The sequence below is a fragment of the Aspergillus aculeatinus genome, assembly GCF_003184765.1.
Source record: "Aspergillus aculeatinus CBS 121060 unplaced genomic scaffold BO66scaffold_47, whole genome shotgun sequence".
Taxonomy (NCBI): domain Eukaryota; kingdom Fungi; phylum Ascomycota; class Eurotiomycetes; order Eurotiales; family Aspergillaceae; genus Aspergillus; species Aspergillus aculeatinus.
Window position 1 is genome coordinate 1 of NW_020291516.1, and position 20428 is coordinate 20428.

The 20428-nt window shown below is 53.0% G+C and overlaps 7 protein-coding genes across 7 annotated transcripts; 5 read left to right on the forward strand and 2 right to left on the reverse strand.

Annotated features, from left to right (window-relative positions):
* BO66DRAFT_458766 (hemolysin-III family protein) lies at positions 1 to 912 on the reverse strand (the record flags this gene model as incomplete). Its single annotated transcript, XM_025652226.1, has 2 exons — positions 1 to 322; positions 457 to 912. Coding segments are annotated over 2 exons (778 nt in total), but the record flags the coding sequence as incomplete, so codon positions are not given.
* A 596-nt stretch (positions 913 to 1508) lies between these two features.
* Positions 1509 to 2856, forward strand: BO66DRAFT_380510 (IPI1/TEX10 family protein). The gene is made up of 3 exons (XM_025645908.1): positions 1509 to 1635; positions 1702 to 1774; positions 1840 to 2856. Exons 1-3 carry the CDS (start codon positions 1588 to 1590, stop codon positions 2787 to 2789), a joined length of 1071 nt encoding a protein of 356 aa, XP_025500588.1. The 5' UTR covers positions 1509 to 1587; the 3' UTR covers positions 2790 to 2856.
* A 36-nt stretch (positions 2857 to 2892) lies between these two features.
* On the reverse strand, positions 2893 to 5000 carry BO66DRAFT_165871 (nucleobase cation symporter-1 family protein). Its single transcript, XM_025642263.1, has 3 exons — positions 4511 to 5000; positions 3826 to 4460; positions 2893 to 3773 (listed from the first exon to the last, which is right to left on the reverse strand). Exons 1-3 carry the CDS (start codon positions 4644 to 4646, stop codon positions 2943 to 2945), a joined length of 1602 nt encoding a protein of 533 aa, XP_025500589.1. The 5' UTR covers positions 4647 to 5000; the 3' UTR covers positions 2893 to 2942.
* A 119-nt stretch (positions 5001 to 5119) lies between these two features.
* On the forward strand, positions 5120 to 7550 carry BO66DRAFT_394277 (putative aminotransferase). Its single transcript, XM_025647961.1, has 7 exons — positions 5120 to 5344; positions 5408 to 5704; positions 5761 to 5890; positions 5942 to 6262; positions 6312 to 6389; positions 6440 to 6947; positions 6998 to 7550. The coding sequence occupies exons 2-7, from the start codon at positions 5595 to 5597 to the stop codon at positions 7051 to 7053; spliced, it is 1203 nt and encodes a 400-aa protein (XP_025500590.1). The 5' UTR covers positions 5120 to 5344; positions 5408 to 5594; the 3' UTR covers positions 7054 to 7550.
* A 1607-nt stretch (positions 7551 to 9157) lies between these two features.
* Positions 9158 to 11389, forward strand: BO66DRAFT_458786 (epoxide hydrolase family protein). Its single transcript, XM_025652227.1, has 6 exons — positions 9158 to 9570; positions 9639 to 10045; positions 10205 to 10391; positions 10475 to 10595; positions 10657 to 10812; positions 10881 to 11389. The coding sequence occupies exons 1-6, from the start codon at positions 9353 to 9355 to the stop codon at positions 10968 to 10970; spliced, it is 1179 nt and encodes a 392-aa protein (XP_025500591.1). The 5' UTR covers positions 9158 to 9352; the 3' UTR covers positions 10971 to 11389.
* A 643-nt stretch (positions 11390 to 12032) lies between these two features.
* On the forward strand, positions 12033 to 12971 carry BO66DRAFT_166012 (uncharacterized protein). Its single transcript, XM_025642264.1, has one exon. The coding sequence runs from the start codon at positions 12209 to 12211 to the stop codon at positions 12722 to 12724; it is 516 nt and encodes a 171-aa protein (XP_025500592.1). The 5' UTR covers positions 12033 to 12208; the 3' UTR covers positions 12725 to 12971.
* A 4245-nt stretch (positions 12972 to 17216) lies between these two features.
* On the forward strand, positions 17217 to 19388 carry BO66DRAFT_330751 (putative G1/S-specific cyclin Pcl5; the record flags this gene model as incomplete). Its single annotated transcript, XM_025644062.1, has 2 exons — positions 17217 to 17649; positions 17719 to 19388. The coding sequence occupies 2 exons, from the start codon at positions 17217 to 17219 to the stop codon at positions 19386 to 19388; spliced, it is 2103 nt and encodes a 700-aa protein (XP_025500593.1).
* Between the last annotated feature and the right edge of the window lie 1040 nt (positions 19389 to 20428).

A 20428-nucleotide genomic window follows, 5' to 3' on the forward strand; every position in this document is an offset into this window, starting at 1 on the left:
AACCAACCAGATACACCACGGCGCCGAGGATCAACGCCATCCCCTCGAGGGCATACCACCCCACGCCGACGGCGAGGAGGTAGCTGGCGTCGTGCAGGAGGTACAGGTGGGTGATGGGGATGAGGGCGCTCAGGCCGGTGAAGATGAGGGCGGTGACGCGGAGGGTGCGGTGGGGGTCGTTTCGGTGGGGATTGTTTAGTGTGCTGGTGACTCTGGTGGTGGTTGTACTGTCGAGTGTACGTGGCGACGATGAAGCCGCCGCCGACGCCGCCGCGGCAGGATGCAGATGCAGACCCAGCGAAGGGAGGGTGAGGAGGATGGTCTATAATCTCCCTCCCCGTCGTCATCACCATCATCACATTCAGTATCGCTAGCCATTGTGCTCATCATCCGCTCCGCTCCGGCGTAACTCTCTCAATGCCATGTCTAGTAGGTGAAGAGGGGCCCTCAACTCACGATAGCAATATAAACATCCCGCCACCACCTTCTCGCCTCCTCCTCCCCTTCCACCCCGTGAGCCCCCACAAACGCATAATGCAACCCCGTCACAAAGTTGCTGACCAGCAGTCCCAAGATCCCGCAGTAGTCCGCTTTCAGTGCGTAGGCCGAGTGCCCGTTGTTGGCGTGGTAGGCCGCCGATAGTAGTAGGCACGCGGTGGAGCTGAGGATGTGCAGGCGCGGTAGGTCGGGGGCGAGGATGGCGAGCGTCGGGAAGCACAGCGCCGGGAGCAGGTGCGTGTAGATGTTGAAGGTCTCGTGGTGGAGGGTCGCGTAGGTGGCTGCGTGGAGCCAGGTGGTTTGTTTGGGGAGGGTGTAGTTGGTTTCAAGGGGACGGGGGGGTGTTTGTTCTGGGGACTGGGGGAGGGTGGTGGTGGAGTCATGGTGTCGGTGGTGGAGGACATGGGATTGCATTCTTGTGGATTCGGTTTCTGGGAATGCTTGTGGATATGGATATTTTAGGGATGAGGGGGGGAGGGGGTTGAGGTACAGGAAAAGGTGGTTGTAGGGTGTTGAGGGGGTTGATGATGGGGGTTGGTTGTGTGGTCTTGTTCGGGGGGTTTTGTCGGGTGGTTCTGGCTGGAGAGGGTAGGGTAGGGTAGGGTAGGTGCTACTCGTGTCACCATTGGGGTTGCATGCTTTCCTTTGGGGGGGAAGGGGTGTTTGGATGGGTGTTGAATGTGATGGGTTTTAATTTGTGTGAGCATTTGATTGTCATAGTGCAATTGAGTTTGTGTGCAGGCAATCGAGAGGAGTTCTTGTTCTCAGGTATCGGCTGTGGCAGGATGAGATGGATTTATGGATCTACAGGGTGTCTATACAAGACGCCCACTTGATATTTCTGGTCTACAGGACATGTTACACCTCACCATGTTCAATTGCAATGGCTACTAGATGGTGTCTATACTCCCGCCGACCAATCACAATGCAACAAAGTGAGACTCACATGACCTCACGTGACGGTATAAAAATTCCACGGCCAGTCGCAATCCAGCAAGACAACGACATCCAGCACATCTCAATCCCTGAACACGCCGTACGGAGTCGAATATAATCACATCTCCGGTAGCCCCCTAATAAACCGACACAATGGGCTCCAGCTCCAAGAAAAAGAAGGAGAAACAGAAGGATTTCCAAGTACGCCTCCCCCACCCCCCGGCCATTTCCATGCCCCCGATCATCCATACTAACGCGACCCCTTAGAAAGCCAAACTAAAAGTCGGCAAAACCAAAGCCAAACCCGACAACTTCACCGACACCAGCTTCAAAGCGAAGAGTACTCACCCCATTTCCCCCCGGGACTCTCAATTCTGTTCTGCATGATACTAACCAAGAAAACAGGCATAACCCTAACCCAACAATCCCTGACGCTCACCGCGCCCACAACCACCACCCAATTCACGCACCACGTCTCTCTGCTGGGCTCGAAATCCGACGCCCAGCGCCGCGACTCCCTCGCCCACCTGACGACGCACCTCACCAACAGCCGCCCCACGGCGGGGGGAAGTCTCCCGCAGCCCGTGAGTACCCTCCTCCCGACCCTGTCCCCGCTCATCCTGGACGGCAACACCGGCGTGCGCACCCAGCTCCTCAAGCTCCTCCGCGCCCTGCCCCCGCGCGACGTCGAGGACCACGTCGCCCAGCTCCTCCCCTTCGTCCGCGCCGGCATGACCCACCTGGCCGCCGAGATCCGCGTCACCGCCGTCGAGGTGCTGGCGTGGCTGGTCGAGATCGCCGGCGCCGAGGTCGTCGGCTGCGCCGGCGGCTGGATCAAGACCCTCAATTGCTTCCTGAGCGTGCTGGGCTGGCACACCGAGGAGTCGTCCAAGTGGTCGGCCTCGCGGGCGGCCTTCGGGAAGTCCGGGAGTGCCGGGCGGCCCATGGTCAAGGTGCTGGGCGTGTTGGCTGAGTTTTTGGAGGCCGGGATCGGGGCGGGTGGGGAGGGGGAAGGGGAGGATGTCGTGATGGAGGAGGGTGTCGCGGCTGCTGGTGCTGCGGTTGGGAACTGGGAGTTCCCGTTGGCGCAGGTGGAGGCGCATATGCTTCCCCAAACGGCGCAGCCCTATGTCTATCTCAATCTGTTTGGGCAGCCCAGGGATGAGGAAGGCGAGATGTATGAGACCCGCGAGGATCGGTTCCGGGTGTTTGCGGCACGGTTCTTGAAGGCTGTCGAGCGCGGGGTGGAGAGTGCCAGGCAGGATGGCGGCGAGGTTGGTCGCGCGTCGTCGGCGGTTAGTAAGGTGTTGAAGGAGGCGCTGGGGTATGCGAGGGGTGCTGGGTTGGAGGTTTGAAGTTTTTCTGCATTCTTTATCCGTGGTATTGGCGTCTTTTATGGATTGTAAAAAATGGACACGTTGGGCTTTTCTTTCTCATAGACTTGTGGGGGTCATAGTAGGAGAGTTGGAATGATGTACTACACTGTACTCTGGCTGCCTCGGGACTAACTACACTTTCATCTTCTCCTGTTCGTGCAACGCCTCGTCCGAGCCAGCCGACACTCCCTCCACGGGTTCCCGCGCCTCGTAGATCTCTTCCGCCATCACAGCCCTATCAATCAGAGACTCGCGCGCCGGGAACCAGAAGGACAGCCCCACGTACACAATGCTGGTGGCCACAAACCCCAGCAGCCATCCGAACTGATACGGATGGACCCCCACCCCGACCGAAATGCTACTGTTCACAGAACTGATCAACCCCGGAAGACTCGGGACCACCCCCACCAGAAACCCAACAATCGCGCGCCAATTGACTCCCCATGTGTACCGGTAGATCGGGTTGTGTGGCTGGTATAATGCCAGAGTGTCGTACTTGCCACGTTTCAGCACCCAGAAATCCCACAGCATGATCGCTGCAATCGGCCCCAGGAAGATCGCATATGCCGACATGAAGTTCATAAAGTTGCCTGCCGACTCGAGGATCTTCCACGGCACCAGCGCCCAGGATAGCAACCCACAGATGATCTGGCCCCGCCGGAGGTTGACATGCTCCGGAAACAAGGCCATCAGGTCATTCGCCGCGGAGATGGAGTTGGCAGAGATGTTGACGCCCAAGGAAGCCAGCAGAAACGAGAATGCTGCGAAGAACCGACACGCTCGGCTGGACCAGTGGCTGATCAACTCGATCGGATCCCACGGGATCGTGCCACCATAACGGGCCTGACCCGCCGATGAAGCGGCAATGCCAATGAAGGAGATGAAGGTAAAGATGATCGGCAGCATTGGCACGTACAGCAGCTGCCATTTGGGGGTGACACGCGAGTATCGAGAGAAATCAGACTGCTTCTCGTTAGACCCTTTTCGCAGTTCATTATCGTCATGGAAAGCATACCTGATTGACGCTCAGAGTGGCGTAGTTCCCCAGAACCGCGGTCATGCTTGACAAGAATACCCAGCTGTACTGCGAGCCAGAGACCGTCGGCTTCTGTGCAAACATATTCCCTCCACCCTCGGCGACAAACGCCCAGATCAGGATCGCAATCCAGGCGATCGGAACAATGATCGACTTGGCCACGAACAACCATCGCACTTTGTTCGGGTGGATGCAGAGGAACGGCAGCTGAATGAGCCAGAAGATAAAGTAGCTCACCATGCCGTTTGTCGTGATGCCCTGATCCTCGGGGATGTCGTTCTTCAGTCTCAAAAAACTGGGCCAGATGGCGCCAATCATGACCCGCACCGCATTACCCCCGTTGACGTTCTGGATGGCGAACCAGAAGAGCGCCAGGATGACTCGGGAGATGATAGCGACATATGATCCCCAGAAGCCCCAGCTGGCTCGCGCGATCACTGGGAAGGGAACATGATAGATCGCACCCACTGCTCCATTTCCGGCAATGACAAAGGACATAATGAAAAATGATATGGCGACAATGGCCAGCGACTCCCGCCAGCTGAGACCGACAGCAATGATGCTACTAGCAAACTGCCATGTGGCTGCATTGAAAGCATCAGAAATCCAGTAGGCTAACCCTAGTCAGCTGGAGTACACAAAAGTTGATGTAGGATAGTCCTACAGATGAAACTGAGAGGGCCCCATTTGCGGCGATGCAGGGGCACCGGGTCGAGGTCGAGGTTTGTCCACCGAGAATTGCCCTCTGCAAAAGCAGATCTCGACTGGGCCACATGAAGGTGAGGCCGATCAAACTTCATATCTATCGATAGTTGTCATTCGTCATGGACTGGGATGCTGAGGAGGTGTCGTTCCCGGTCGAGAGATGGGTGCACAAAACGAATGGTACTGGACCCAACGTAAGGGATAATAAGATTGTCGCACACGCTGTCGCGCCCCAGTGGAGAAGCAACTGTATGTGGCCCGGCGATCGACTATAACACCCTGCAGGCTCCCATTGATGATCGATGGCCCAGGGTCAGATAAGCAAGATAAGCACCCCTGCTGGATGATAGCTGTGGCGACCCACGATTGGATGCCACATGCGATCAGACAGTTACAGGCCGATAAGAAGGTCGGAGGGCGGAGGGCTCCAGTAGGTGCCAGCTCTTTCGAAATGAATTTGGGCTGATTTAAAGCTCTTTGTCGTGTGCTCGTTTAGAAATAAACTCCAACTTCGCCCGCTTTGAGCATCTGGATCGATCCATGGGTGGCACTCGGATAATATGAGCTTAATGATTGGCTCTCATTGGTAGGGACCATCGTCAAATCTTGCATTCAATGATAACTTATTCGATAAAGGTGAGTAAGACATTGGAGGGCGTGTTGTCGAAGTAACACACGAATGTCACCATTTTTCCGCATGCATCACGGAGGCGAGTTGGACGGTCGAGGCTTGGCAAAACAACAAGAGATTTGATGAAGATAGTGAAAACTATCTGTCATCCCTTCCTATCAAGTACAGGCAGTCAACCCATGGCACAAAGCATTGTATGGTGTAGCTGATAAAGGTAACGGAAAGGATCTCCGAGATGAGAGAATGGAAGAGGGGAAGGAACATGAGGTGGATCGCGTGGGGTGGAAAGTAGATTGTCATCAAGCGGGGTCACTCCTCTTCGTGCCTTTGCTCCTCTCTCTCTCTCTCTCTCTCCTTCTACCCAAACCATTTCTTCATCGCAGCCGTTCCTCATTTCTAAGTTTCTCACACAATGACTTTCAGCATTTCTGAGGCTAGATCTCGCTTTCCTGCTCTGAACCAGGAAGAGGTCTTCCTCGACAATGCCGGAGGCAGCCAGGCTTTGGACTCGGTCATTGAATCGTAGGTGATCTTGAGACACTGTGGGATGAACACGTTCTCATTTGACTCTATTGCAGTATTTCGACCTACCTCTCGAGCACCAACGTTCAATTAGGCGCCACCTACAAAATAGCCAAAGCGTCAACTGCTGCCTACGGTCACGGCTACGAAGCAGCAGCTAAGTTCATCAACGCAAAGCCTGAGGAGGTACGATGCATCGACTTCAGTCTAGATCAACTCTGATGGAGCTCTCCCTAGATCTGCCTGGGAGTTTCGACCACGCAGCTCCTTCACAATCTATCAACCGCCCTTGACTTTCAGCCCGGAGACGAACTTGTTATCTCGAAACTGAACCACGAAGCCAATTCCGCTGCCTGGGATAGAATCGCCACACGCCTAGGACTGACAGTGAAATGGTGGTCGGCTTCCGACCGCCAGAATCCCATCTGTGACCCTGAGGAGCTGAAAGCGTTGCTCTCCAACAAGACAAGGCTCGTGGCGTTTCCACACGCCTCGAACATCACCGGCACTATCAGTGACGTCAAGCAGATCACCAGAATAGTGCATCAGTATCCCCGAGTATGAGTTTCGCGACCCGATATCTGAGTCACAATCTCACCTCTTCTAGGCCCTAGTGTGCGTCGACGGTGTCGCACTCGCCCCACACCGACAGGTTGATGTTAAAGACCTTGACGTTGACTTTTACGTGAGTGCGAAGCTCATGGATGGCACATCAGCATATGCTGACAAGGACAGGCTTTCTCATGGTACAAAGTCTACGGCCCTCATATGGCCCAACTCTACGCTGCATCGCGGATCCATGACCAGATCAGCCCTCTGTGCCACTATTTCAAGTCCACAGAAACACTAGATCTAAAGCTTAATCTCGCCTCAGCAAATTACGAGCTGACGCAAAGCATCCCTCGCGTTCTCGAGTACTTCGGTTCTGATTTCTCTGCAGCGTGGGATCAGATCGCTACCTTTGAGGAGAAGCTACAGAAGATCCTTCTGGACTATCTGAACGAAGAGGGCCGTATCACAATCTATGGAGAACCATCAGCAAGCAAGGAGCTTCGGGTTCCTGTCATCAGTTTTGTGGTGAGGGGGGTCAAGAGTCAGGCTTTTGTGGAGGAGGTTGAGAAGCGATCGCCGTTTGGCTTCCGAAGTGGGCATATGTATAGTCACCGTCTGGTCAAGGATATCATTGGATTGGATGACATCGAGGATGGTGTCGTGCGGATCAGTATGCTGCACTATAATACGGGTAAGCATCTAGTTGTTACAGAGATCGAGCAATCTGCTGACCTGAGATAGAGGACGAAATCAATTCGCTTGTGAAGGTGTTGCGGGAAGTCGTTGCCGCGATATAAGCCGCCATAGCCTGTCATCTCCCGTTGAAGTTCCAGCCTGATATTAGTCATTAGTCGATCCAAACAGACTGGAACCATCTTCTTTGAACCAAACATGTCGCTTTCAAGCCGAAGCTTTGTCTGTTCGGATGACTGCTGAACCTAAGATGCGCAAACAGCAAACTCGCAACACAGACGGGACGTAGACAGCAGGTAGGTAACCTATACTATCTTAGCTAGTTGTGACTAGGGCTTTCAGGTATACTGGTCTCTTGTACTACATCTCGTTCACGTACCCAAACCTTCCCGTTTCAGGAATTCACTCTCGCGAGCTTCATAGGGGTAACATCGTTCCCGTCAATGTAGGCCCTACCTAGATTCCGGTTGGCATGAAACGCAAATGTGTACTACATTCACAGATATTGATTTCCAGTCAGCCGGAAAAATTGACTGATAGGCATTGACAAGATAAAATATCCTATCTGCACATGGGGCTGTTCGATGAGCGCCAAAATACCGATGCTGTCGCTTTGGGTGCGATTTGCTCGCAAGGAATCATTCCTGTCGTTGCCCCTCGTTCGCCTGATTTGGGTGAGCACAGTCCGTTGCATTCAGGCGTTTGTCTGGCATCTATGGGAGCCCCAGGGCGTTTCTCTTGTGCGTCATCTACGGATTACCATTCAATCTCAAATTTATCCCACTCGACTTGTTCACGACAACCGAGTAAAAGTTTAGGGGACCGTATGCCTTGCCTTCCCGTCCCATCTAGAGTCAAAGTTAACCTCTCGCTACATCTTGAGTGTCGCAGCCATCACTTTTTTTTTTTTGCCATTGCTACTCGACCTCTTCGCATTTGGTTGCAATGGTATTGCTGACTGTCTCATACCCACTCTTCTCGTCCGGCCAACCGATTGGGCAAATGTGAAAGCAGATACGGGATTTCATGGTCTTAGCATAGGCAACTCATCAACGCAGAGAGTACCACCATAGCTTACCATATCTTTGGCCTCTTCTTATGAAATACTTCCGGTAAAAGAAGTCCACGGCACTAATTGGTGAACCATGGTCGCCTGCCACTGTATTGCTTCAATGGTATGTGTCGACGCGTAATCATCATATCCTCTTTCTCCGAGGTCGATGTGAACTGATAATTCCCCTTGTAGCATTCTCTTCAAGTGCGGTCACTCTGGTTCTCGTGACTGCTGGAATCCATATAAATGATGCCCATTTCGACGTCTAGGCTTATATCACAGCCACTATGTGCAGCTCTTGATCGCCAATCTTATCATCTCTTACACATTCTCAATGTTCGTCTATATCCGCAGCTTTAATGTGAAGATGAATTCCCCAAACCGACACCTGCGAAGGGTGGCCATTGGCGGGAGTACGGGGCATATGGTCTTTTATTTCACATCGGTCGCGAGCTGAACCTTCGCATGACTGCTCTATTTTTCGGTGGGATCGGCTGGATGGCCGTCTAGTGGTGCAGGTTCCAGCCACTGGCTGGGGCATAATGTTCACCTACCTCTATGTTATTTACTTCTGAACTATTCTGGCTCACCGCTAACATCGAGGTGATGCCATCGGCGCGAAGAAGTATGGAGGTGACTGGAAAGAGTACAAGTGCTGGGTCTGGTGGAGGATCGTGCTGTGGGTTTATTGACTGGTTTGAGGGTGGAGATGACTATATAGGTTATATAGGTTCAATTGTATTGAAAGAGCCGATGCACATTTCGCTGCCAGCTCGATGGCGCTTCTCTCGTGGGAATAGATACTTTCTTGGATGGTTTTCGAGGTCCACAGATGAGCAGGGAAGGGGTGGGGGATTAGTGAGGATCTTGAGCGCGCACCAAGCACTCAAGCAGAAGATCTGTATCACATCTACACAAATAGACCACGTACCTTCGCACAAATCATCGCCATACCAATACCTTAAAACTGCTGCGCTTTGGCCACTGCAGCCTTGTGCCTCATTTCTAGGCTCAACACCATGCCACATAAGGATGCTAGTGCAGGCTTACTTGCTCTAGCCGATATTGCCATTGATCCACCGACACTGAGTCACTTGGAGCCATACTTACCTCTCAATTTCACCGATCAGACCCCAATTGGGAGCATTAATAATCATGGAGTAAGGGTCAATCAGTTGATTGACTTATCGGTTGTCAGTGCTGCATATGAGAGATAAATAATGAGTCCCGCGACCCCGCAGTTACATCATGCGTTCTGCACATCAAAAACATCAACATCAACAACAACGACCCCTTAACCCAGTCCAACATCCTGACCACAGCTGCAAGCCCCCCTTATCCAAAACAACATGGCTCTCGCATACAGCGACATCCCTTCCGGAGCCAAGGTTTCTCCCAAGCCTTACCAGCTTCACATCACCGACGCCCAGATCGAAGAGCTCCTCGTGCTGGTCAAGCTGTCCAAGGTCGCCCCGCCCACCTACGAAAGTTCGCAGGAAGATCGCAAATATGGTATCACTCGAGACTGGCTCCTGGAAGCACGACAGGCGTGGAAAAGCTTCGACTGGTGAGCATTCCCCTCCAAGGGCTTACCCCGGTATATCGAATCCCGCTAATCACCAAGGAGGGCCAAAGGCGACCTACAGAGCAGCGCATCAACAGCTTTCCGCAATTCACCTACGAGATCGAGGACATGACCATCCACTTTGTCGGTCTCTTCTCGAAGAAAGCTGATGCGATCCCTATCGTCCTACTGCACGGCTGGCCTGGTAGCTTCCTGGAGTTCCTGCCCCTCCTGTCTCTCCTCAAGGACAAGTACTCCCCGGAGGAGCTTCCGTATCACCTCGTGGTACCGTCCCTTCCAGGCTTTACGCTGTCCTCCGGGCCCCCTCTGGACCGGGACTTCACGGGACAGGACACAGCCAGGGTCATCAATCAGGTGATGGTCAACCTCGGATTCGGGGGGGGATATGTGGCACAGGGGGGTGATATTGGGTCGAGGATTGGTCGGATCATGGCGGTGGATTACGATGCTTGCAAAGGTATGTCTCTTTGGGTCCTGTGTCTCCCGCAGTGTGAAGTCAAAGTACGGCTTACTGATTTGACTGGGCAGCGGTTCATTGTAAGTTCCTATCAGTACTACCAGTGTGACAGGAGGGGCTGGGTCCACGATCTAACGCGGAAGAACAACCCTCCCCCAGTGAACGCATGCTACATGGGCAAACCCGCCCACGTGCAGGATTCGTCCATCTCCGAGTTCGAGAAACAGAACCTGGCTCGCGGGGAGTGGTTCATGACCTACGGTGCCGCCTACGGCTTCGAGCATGGCAGTCGGCCCAGCACCATCGGGAACGTCCTTTCGGCGAACCCGGTTGCTTTGCTTGCTTGGTGAGTTTCTGCTTTCCGGTACACGGCTTGCTGTGGTTGTTTACTACCCCTACTTCATGGAAAGCTTATCGGCGGATAATTAGGGTTGGAGAAAAGTTCCTCGACTGGCCCGACGACCCCCTCCCTCTGAATGATATCCTCGAGTCGGTGTCGTTGTATTGGCTCACCGAGTCGTTCCCTCGGTGTATCTACCATTATCGCGAGGTATGTCGTAGCTTGTTCTTGGGGGTTACCCCCTCCCTTCGTGTAGTAACACCGCGCGCAGCAAGTCCCCATGCCTAAGCTTCAGCTCGCCGAGGACCCGAGGTGGTACATCAAGAAACCGTTTGGGTTCTCTTACTTCCCTAAAGAGCTGATGCCAGCCCCGCGGGCGTGGATCGAAACGACTGGGAACTTGGTGTTCTGGAATACGCATGAGAAGGTTGGTCCATCCTCCTCATTTGGTGACGATGATGCAATAAGTAGTTATCCAACTAACCGTTATGATAGGGAGGACATTTCGCCGCGCTCGAACGGCCGGCGGATCTCCTGGAGGATCTGACTGCGTTCGTGGAGAAGGTGCGGGCTGATATCCAGTGATCCATGTGGTCGATCTGCTGCTCGGTTGTGCTCATGAGGCCGAGGGATCTCGTCGTATATGCAGACGCCCATATTGTGTTTCGCCAGCCCTGTGGGATGGAGTTTTGCACATGCAGTATACAAGTCTTTGACTCCAGACTCTCGATCTTCGACTCTAAGGTAGTCCTACCTCACCCGAGGAAGTATCAACATACAAACCATAGACGATATTCCTCCACCCTATCTCAGCACTGATAAAATCCCCTTCTTCTGCGCTTATACCTACGGTATACACTACACAGTACAGTACCTCAAACCCACGCTGCCTTCCTTCACGCCCCACCCACCTCAAACACCACCTTTCTTACTCGTACACTTCTCGAGCAAATACAATCCTTGCTAATAACTACCAGTACGGAACCGAGCCCTTCCCCACCCACCACGCAGAGGACCAAAAGCCTCAATTACGCAACGGTCCCCCTCTGAGTGGCCCCCGTCCGGCACCACCACATCAGCCGGCATTAGCTCTGCATATCACCTGCATGGTGCTCCCGAATCGGAGCTCAAGGTTTTTTTTGGGTGTGTTCCCACTGTTCTAGATGGGCGGAGGATTCAAGGATTCATTCTATCCATGATCTTGGATGAGGGGGTGGGCTGCCCAGTGCCTTGTTTGGATGGAAGGTTTGAGGACGGTGAGGGTGGTGATTGGTGGTGTCGGGGGATAAAAGTACCTGTTTCTTTTATCTGGTGAGGGACTGGGGGATGTTTGTTTGTTTGTTTGGTGCAGTGGTGTTTTGGATGCTCCAGTCTGTTTGGAGGAAGGGGGTTTGAGTTTCGGGAGGTATGTACTGTGTGTGCGTGTGAGGGCTTGGTTTGGGGAGGAGGCTTGGGTGAGGGGGCTTTTCATTTGGTTTAGTGCTTGCTCATGCTTGGGAAGTTTTACTTGGTTGTTTGAGGTTCTAAGGTGGTTTGTATGAGTAGGTGGAGTTCGTTACTATGAGTCCATTTCTTGCGTGCGGGATGATGTACACAGTAGGATGGGATATATCTTGCAGTCACAGCTGTGTACCAAGCTCCCAGTCTAGAACCAGGACTGGTGCAAGCTGAGCTTACTCTGTGCTCTGCTAGCCTGCTCTACATCCCATGTCAATGGATGCATCTAACCAACCACAAGCTATTCGCCCGCTGCTGCGATGTCGGTTGATACCAGGTTATAATCAAGTCACCAACCCTGTAGGGCACTGCGGGGTTTCTGCGGGATGCCTGAGACTTTGTTTCTGCCTCAGGCCTACACAGCAGAAATCCCTGTAGGCTGTAACCAACCGCAAGCCTTGCAGCCTTGCAGCCTGCTGCACCTGGCAGCCTGGCCGGTCGGTTTCCAACATGGGCCCCGCGCGAATAACCCCGCGCGTCATTGGGTTCTGCGCCTTTGGCTCCACTCTTTTGTGTGCGTGTGGTGCTTTTTTGCAGTCGGAGACGGAGTCTTAACCTCTCTGGGTTTCTTTAGTCAGGTCAGGCAGGGCTGGCTGGGGCAAAAGTTGTCCAGCCGGCCCGCTCACGTAGGACAAATCCTGCGAAAAAAAAAAGTGAGAGGCCGGTCGGTCGGTCTCTTGCCAATCACGCTTTGCTTGCTTTGCTCCTCCCCCACACAGCGCGCCCCTCTCCCCTCTCTTCTTCTTCTTTCTTTCTTTACTGATCTCATGGATGTTCTTTTGCCCCTCAGCCACTCACGCCATGACTTGGACCCTGTGGGTATTGAAGGTCATGGGGCTTAGGAAAATTGATCTTCTGTTTAGTTCTTAGTTGTCTTTCCATCATGGATGTAAGGGTAAGGGTAAAGAAGGCTGTACACATTCAGAACGATTTTTTTTTTGTTTTTGCTGAGGGCAGACTATTCTTAGTCAGTTAGCCTCGTTTCTATCAACATCTGCATCCGACAAGGACACGAGGCGAGGCTGAAGTCACCTTAATTCCGCTACCTAGTATACCTCGGAATCTCGGCGAGAAGTAAGTTAATGACGATGATGACGATGATAGCTTCATACTCGAACTCAGAGTCAGGAAGTATGGGGTAACAGACCCAGAACCCAGAAGATTCTAGTAACTATCTGTGTTGTCTGTGCTTGACATCTTGTCGAACCAAAGTACGGAGACTGTACTGTACCTACAGTAAATTGATTGCATGCTTACTCGCTTCGTAAACTCTTTAGATATGCATGCATGAAATGAATGGACAGGCTCTATCTAGCCTTGTCCTATGCGCTTTGACTGATAATAATTACTTTTTTTTTTGCTTTTTGCTTTGTGGGGATTTGTTCCAGTAGGATCGGATTGATTAGTACGGAGGGTACGGAGTAAGAGAAGGGGGATGCAGGATGTGAGTTTTTAGCACTTCCGCGGCATTCCGCTGGGGAGGGGGTTCGTTCTGTTGTATCACTTGATGGGAGGGTTTCTTTTGTTGGATTGTGGATTGTGTCTTGTTGAAGATCAAGTTGAGTATACGGCTGGAGTGATCGGAGTATGTACAGAGACTCTGCTCTGCTGAATATGGATAAGAAGAGGCACATAGCCTGACCTGACGGATTCTGGATAACGGATATCCGGATATAGATCTCATGGTCAAGGGACCTCCGATACGACGACAAAGCATCAATCATACAACCCGCGCAGGCGGCGGCGGGCGGAGACTTTCCGGAGTAAGTGTTGAGCCGGAAAAGGGGGAGGGAGCTGTTGCCTGGCTGCCTGGGGCTGAGCCTGAGGGATCAGGAAGGTTCCCTAATCGGACCGACTCTGACGGGGGAGGGGGGCGGAGAGAGGTTCCACAGCCAGTTGTTCTGGTCGGGAGGTGCAACTTCTAATGCAGCAAGACATGTGGATAGGTAGTGGATAGAAGGAGGTTTTCAGCATGGCCTAACTTACCTATACAGTGTACGGGCTGTGCTATGTACGTAGTTCGTAGGTGACTAAGATGTGAGGGCGTATGCTCGTGGACTGGCCCCCAAATAAAGACCTTTTTTGTTCCATTCTCTTCTCCCTACTGGGTGACGCCTCCTTCGGGAAAAGGAGGAGGATGGTAAATTTAGGGCAGAGATCTCGCCATGTTTGGGAGTGTGTGTGGCATGTACGTGTCACTGCCTCACCCGTACGAGTTTTCTTTTGTGGTGGCGTGGCTGGCAAATAATCCGTCCGCGGTGGTTGGCTGACTGACCAAGTAGTCCCGAAGTTTTCTGCTTTCCCTTTCCCTTGGGTCATCGAACGAAACCGGCAGCCCGCCCTCTTGATTTTTTTTAATGAGTGGATGGATGGAGAACTCGGAATACACAAAATTGTACCGTGAACAAAAGTCAGGTAACTAATGTAGCATCATAAGTAACTTAAAAAGTCACTTTCTGAGTTGTGATCAAACTAGCTTCGGCGGATGGGGGGGCCTAGTGAGCCAACTGGCTTTCGGCTGATTTATCCCTGAGCAATACCGCCCGCCTGCTATGGGGTATAGACGTCAACGCGATGGGCTCGTCGCGTTTTGAATGGACCACTGTACGTTGCTCCCGGCTGTTATATAGTAGTCTGCTTAGCAAAGTTCGTCGCTTAGCTACTGAGTACTTGCTGATAATGCATAATATGTAACTAGTTTGATAGCCGATGTCGCTCTCAAAGAATAAGGAGCTGGTTGGCAGTGCCGCGTGGCTTTTTTTTTCTCTCTCTTTTCTTCCCGACGGGGTAGGACAACAGTCATCGTCATAAGCACCTAGATAGATAACTAGTCCACTCCCTATCGATAGAAGAGAAAAGGCACTGATAGAGAACTAAACTACCGGAGTCCGGGGATGGTTGGGCGGTCCGATGATAGCACACTAGCTCAAGATAGGGTAGCGAACGAGTTCAACCACCATTGCTAACGTTGCTAAGGTGGTGGTTATCATCTGAACGGATGGCTGAGTGACTCCACCAGGCCGGAGAGATGGGGGTTGGGTCTGTCGTGGATTCTTAGTCATGCCGATACCACCTCATCCATTTCACAAACATGGGATGGAATCCAGAAAGTGCCGGGGCGGGGGGAAGGAGGGGGGGGTTCGTAATAGGTTTGTTCGACCATGGTCATCCTGCCATCCATCGAAGGAAAAGAAGGGACATCGAAGAGGGGGAAGGGGAGGGGAAACATTTGTCTTTGCCTCCGCTGGATGAATAATAGAATAATAATCAGCAATGATGATGAGCAAGAGGATCATGAACTACAGGATCATCGGGGAGATTTACGAGTACTTGGGCAGTTGCTTAGGTTATCCTCGTTAAGTAAGTAGTTGACTTAGCTAATGCAGACTGAATAGTTAAGTCAGTCTACTTAGTTAGTAAGTAGTTATTGAGTATCATCAGTCACGAACAAATAAGCATCAGCAAATGACTTAGTGTAATGCCCAAGTCGGGCCCTTCTAGTCGTTGAGCCTGGTGCAGTGTGGAGAGTGTATTAAGTAGGACTGGACCAGGCCCAGTTATCGTGCGGGAACAGCCACAGAAGAGTCATCGCCCTCCCTCCTCCTCGTCCTCCTCCTCCACTCGATATCCGCTCCCGTCCAGTTCCCGATCCCTCCTCTACTACTACTGCTGCTACTTTCCCCTTCTACTCCTGCCTTCCCACTCGACTCACTCGACTCACTCACCTCGACTCTCATCATCTTCTTCTTCTTCCTCTTCCCCGTGCCTCTCTTCTCCTTTCCTTTTCTTCTCTATTCCCTTCCCTCCCCCCCCCCCCACACTCCCCTCCCCCCTCTGCCCTCTCCCCTTTTTATTGTTCCCCTTTTAGGAAGAGAGTGAGAGCCAAAGTCCACTGTTTTTCTTTCTTCTGTACTGGATTTTGGTGGTCTGATTTTCCCTTGTTTTGTTTCCCCCGTTGTTTCTTTCTCTCCGCTCTTAAACTCGCCCCGAAGAAAAGCGGTCCCTGCGTCCGCTCGACTCACACCCACACCCACCCACAGTCCCGCCACTCTCGCCACTCTCGCCCGCGGTGAGTAACCACCCTTTCCATTTTTACTCGAATAGTCTGTCTGGTCGTCTTGTTTTCCCTCCTCCCGGTGTGTGTTGCCATTTTGCCTCCCTGCCTGATTTCAGGTTGCCATCTCAACCTGAATCATTTTTAGTGTGGCTAGTCTGGCAACTGGATCGCCCCCAAGTTAGTCACTATTGTCAGTTTGTCAGTTTGTCAGTTTGTCAGTTTGTCAGTCTGTCTTGTGCTCCGCCCGCCGCCTCTTAATAGTCACCCGGACAGGAGAAAGCCTAAAGCCTTCTTCGGTTCCTTGCCTAGTGAGATCCGGAGTAAGAGTCATCATAAAACTGCGCACACACACTCATATCTACACAACGCCTCCCGAAATATTAAAAAAAAAGAAGATTAGTTATCTGACTTGATCGTTGCTGACTCGATCCCTTTTCGCCTTCAGCCTATTTGAGCCTCACCAACTACCAACTCCTCCACCGCGCTATTCCTCTTATCCGATAGACCGTTGACTGCCTGAACAAGCGCCGCTGCATACAGTAGCCGCCTGCTTGTTTGTGACAGTTCGCCGTTCTATCGGCCCTTGATATACTACACCCCATACCTCAAGATGTACCCTGTTGTTTCGAAATCTCTTGTTCCGATCGCCCGTGTTGCTGCTTCCTTGGTCTCAGATATCCGAATCTCTGGCAAGATCGCTTCTATCTAAAGTGCTCTTTGACATAAACGGCATCTGTCACCTGAAAGAATCACGTTGTCATCCTACGTGTCTCTTTTGTTGCGCAATATTCGGCTTGATATCTCCGGAAACTCTACACCCGGTGATCGGAACAGTAGACGGTGAATAACACGTTACTCACTGCCTACCTAACTCTCGTCTTCTTCGCACCCAACCTCGCTACCTCTCTTCCACCAGCTATCTACCCACGTCTGTGGTGGATGGTTATTGTCGCCTTCCCCTGACTCACATTTCAATTCACTTTCGACTCATACACCACACTGGCGATTCTTCGCTACTAAGGGTTTGCCGTCGCCTGCTCATAAAAAGACGGCTTTCTGTCCCACGGCTACTCGTTTACGGTCTACAGCATAACGGTTACTTGATAATCCCGGTATAAAATTTAAACGCACACTTCTTGGCCATCTCCGCGGCTTTTCAGCAGTTGAGAAGTCTAGCAACAGGTTGCCAGCCTTCTGGATGACCATTTGAGGTACTTCGAATCTTTTTCTATCTGTTAAAAGTATTCAAGGTCTCTCGACTGGACATCATCCCGGATATGTCAGGGATTGACGTTTTGGGTTTGAAGGATCCAAACCCGAACTCTCAAATCAGAGCAGCCTATGCGCACCCCTACGCATCGTCGGCCTCTTCCTCCGCCTCTTCCTCTACCTCCTCGGTCTTCTCGCTGGACGGCGTGCCTGCCCAAAGCTCGGTTTCCTCCGCTGCCACGCTGCCGGTGGACGTGATCTGGGAGAATGAAGGGGAATACGCGGCTGGAGGAAGGGGCCTCCCGGTGGTGGGAGCACGTGGTTGCTTAAGGGGAAACGCTCCCCGAGTTGCCGAGTCGGCCGTTGTCCCGCCCGAGTTGCGTAAGCATCCCCGGCGGACCAACAGCGCCACTCAGGCGAACGGCGCATCATGCACGCGGCCTCCGCCCTGTCTCTTGAGACAGTCGGAGCGGAAGGTGAACTTCGTCGATAACCTTGTCGGTAAGTTGTGGAGAGATTCCTGAACACGTTGGTCGAAAAAGTATCGGAGCTAAGAACCAACCCATGAAGATACCGCGTCGCAGATCGTCGAGGCCATTTGGCCACTATCCGCAGTGTCGCTCCGGAGTGATTCGGCGACTGGTTGCAAAGGCGTGCTGCCCCTCCGCACTTTCATCCAAGAGACACTCCGTCGCTCGCGCACTAGCTACAGCACGTTGCAGGTGGCTTTGTACTACTTGATCAAGATCAAGTCGCACGTGCCCAGCCACGATCTGACGCAAGACCAATCCCGAGGCAAGCCCGCTTGTCGGGCTATGCAATGCGGGCGGCGCATGTTCTTGGCGGCTTTGATTCTGGCCTCGAAATACCTTCAGGACCGCAACTACTCCGCTCGTGCCTGGAGCAAGATCTCCGGCTTGAATACTGCCGAGATCAACCAGAATGAGCTCATGTTCCTCGAAGCAGTTAACTGGCGACTTCACATCCCCGAGTCACTGTTTCAAAGGTGGACTGACATCGTGCTGCGCTTCACCCCAGGCGCAAGCAGCATGCCGGTCGATGATGGCCAGTGCTGGCGCACGATCATTCCCAAGCTCACCCCCGACTTGGACGACTTGGACGCCAGCCCTGCGACGCCCTCGAGCATGGGAGTCTTCGACTCCTGTTCCGTGGCCGAATCGCCATCTCCCCGCGGCACCTCGATCCGGAGGGAGTTGCCCAGGCTTCCCACGAATGACTCTGTTACTCTGCCTCCATTGGCTCTGGAATCGATGGTCCAACGGGAGAACTCCCTGCCGTCCCTTCCACCCATGCCACAGCCTCAGATGCTGCCGACTCCCCAGATGACCCCCCAGTCGAGCATCGCCTCCACTCCTGCAGTGAGTGCTGGCGGTATGGCTGCTCATCGGCGTTACATGCAAGCTGCTATGTCGCAGGTACAAGGTATGTGCACGGCGCGGTCGGTCTACGACCAGCGCCCGCCGCTATCGCTTTGTCCCAAGCCTAGCACGTTTGATGGCTACCCTAGCCTCGTACGCCGGTCTTCCTTGGCTCGCTCGGCCTCTTCCACCTCGTCTCCGGATTCGATGGTGTCGGATGTGTCGACTCTGTCCTCACAGTCCTCGCGGTCGTCTTCCATGTCGTCGTGCTCCTCGGTCACTGGGGGCTCGATGCCTCGTTTGGCCGTGCAGGCTACGCTCCGCTGCACTGGCAATTCTCTGAAGGAGGGCCGAAAGAATCTGGCCATCGTGTCTCCCCCGGATGAAGTTTCGCTTGGTCCGGTCTATAGTTCCCCGGAGAGCTACACTGGCCCTATCGGTCAAGTTCCGGATCTCTCCGGCTACTCTATGGAGCACCCGATTGATCTGACGTCCACGCATGAGGCGGCTCAAAGCCTGTGTGAACTGTCTGGCGCGACTTCCCGTCAGCACAAACCCACGGGCCAAGGCCGTAAGCGCGGTCGCACTGGATCGGAGGACATGCTCCTGCAGAGCCATGTGCGTCAGTTGGCCAAGGCTAGCGCACAGGCCGAGCGGCCTGTGCTCCATGATGGCAGCATGGCGGATGTGCTGATGGGATCTGGACCTGGCTCTGCGCCGGCACTCACTCTGCATCAGTTGAATGCTTTGAACTACCCGGCGCCGCTGTCCGGTCCGGCCGGCATGAAACGGGCCTGCTGTGGTAGCGAAGCCAGGAAGGTTGCACTTCACCCGGGCATGCGGGCAGACTATTTGGGTTGAACCCGGTGCCTTCATTCCTTCACTCCCAGCCCCGCTCTCGGGGGCACTCTTTACAAATCAGCTACTGCTTAATCCTATTCTGATTGACTTTTCTGAGCTCGTCGAACGAGTGACTCTCTTTGTGTACTCGCAGCACAGCAGCGGAAGACGCATTCTGGGAAGGGAAAAGTTTTGTGCGAACTTTTTTCATTCGTGCGCGTTCTTAAGGGGAAAACAAAAGTCATGGTCTTTGTAAATACCCTCCAGCTGGTTTTCCGACTCTGTGGAGTCTTGTTGCTTTTTTCTTTGTCTGGCTGCGGCTTTGCGGTCACTCATGTACGATGTACGTTGGGGAGGTCTTCGTCTGCACACTTTCCATTTCTTGTCCACATTTATTACCACCTACCTATTGACCTATCGTTATTTTGTTTTTACGGGACTGGAGTGTGATGGGAAGGGCCTGGGGTTTTTTTTATTCTGTTATTGGCTGCTTGCGGGTGCACATCATCATATCGGGAGGGGCTGCACATTTTACCTCGCACCCTGCGGAGTTGAGTCGGATACTCTTTGATAGTTAGAAGCATGAGAGTCGATTGGCTCTTTGACGATGACCAATACTATGTGTTATCAAGCCTTTGTCTGGTGTAGATTGCCTGATTTGCCGCCACCCAACTCTTCGTAGTCTGCCTAGCCTGAGTTCACTCTGTCCCAGCGCAAGGAACCATGTCAGGTGAGGGTGCCCGCGGGCGCCGGTATGACTCACCGCAAGTATGATGTTGGAAATGTGGATGAACTGGTCAGGCGGGGGTGATCCATATGTTTAGACGGTGGCCAGTGGCCCAGAGGTCAGGGGCGTTTGCTTGGGTCTTGTTGCGTTGGTTCACCGGGGAGACGCTAGTTGGCACTAGTGACTCATTGTTGCCGGCCTATGCCCAGTGCCCGCCCAGCAACGCCTGAGGCAGCAATATCCGGAAGGGACCGGATCAGGCAGCGAGGTCGGACGAGCCCGGAAGGTCATTCACCGGTCGGTCAGAGACTCAGAGGGTCACATGCTGCAAGCA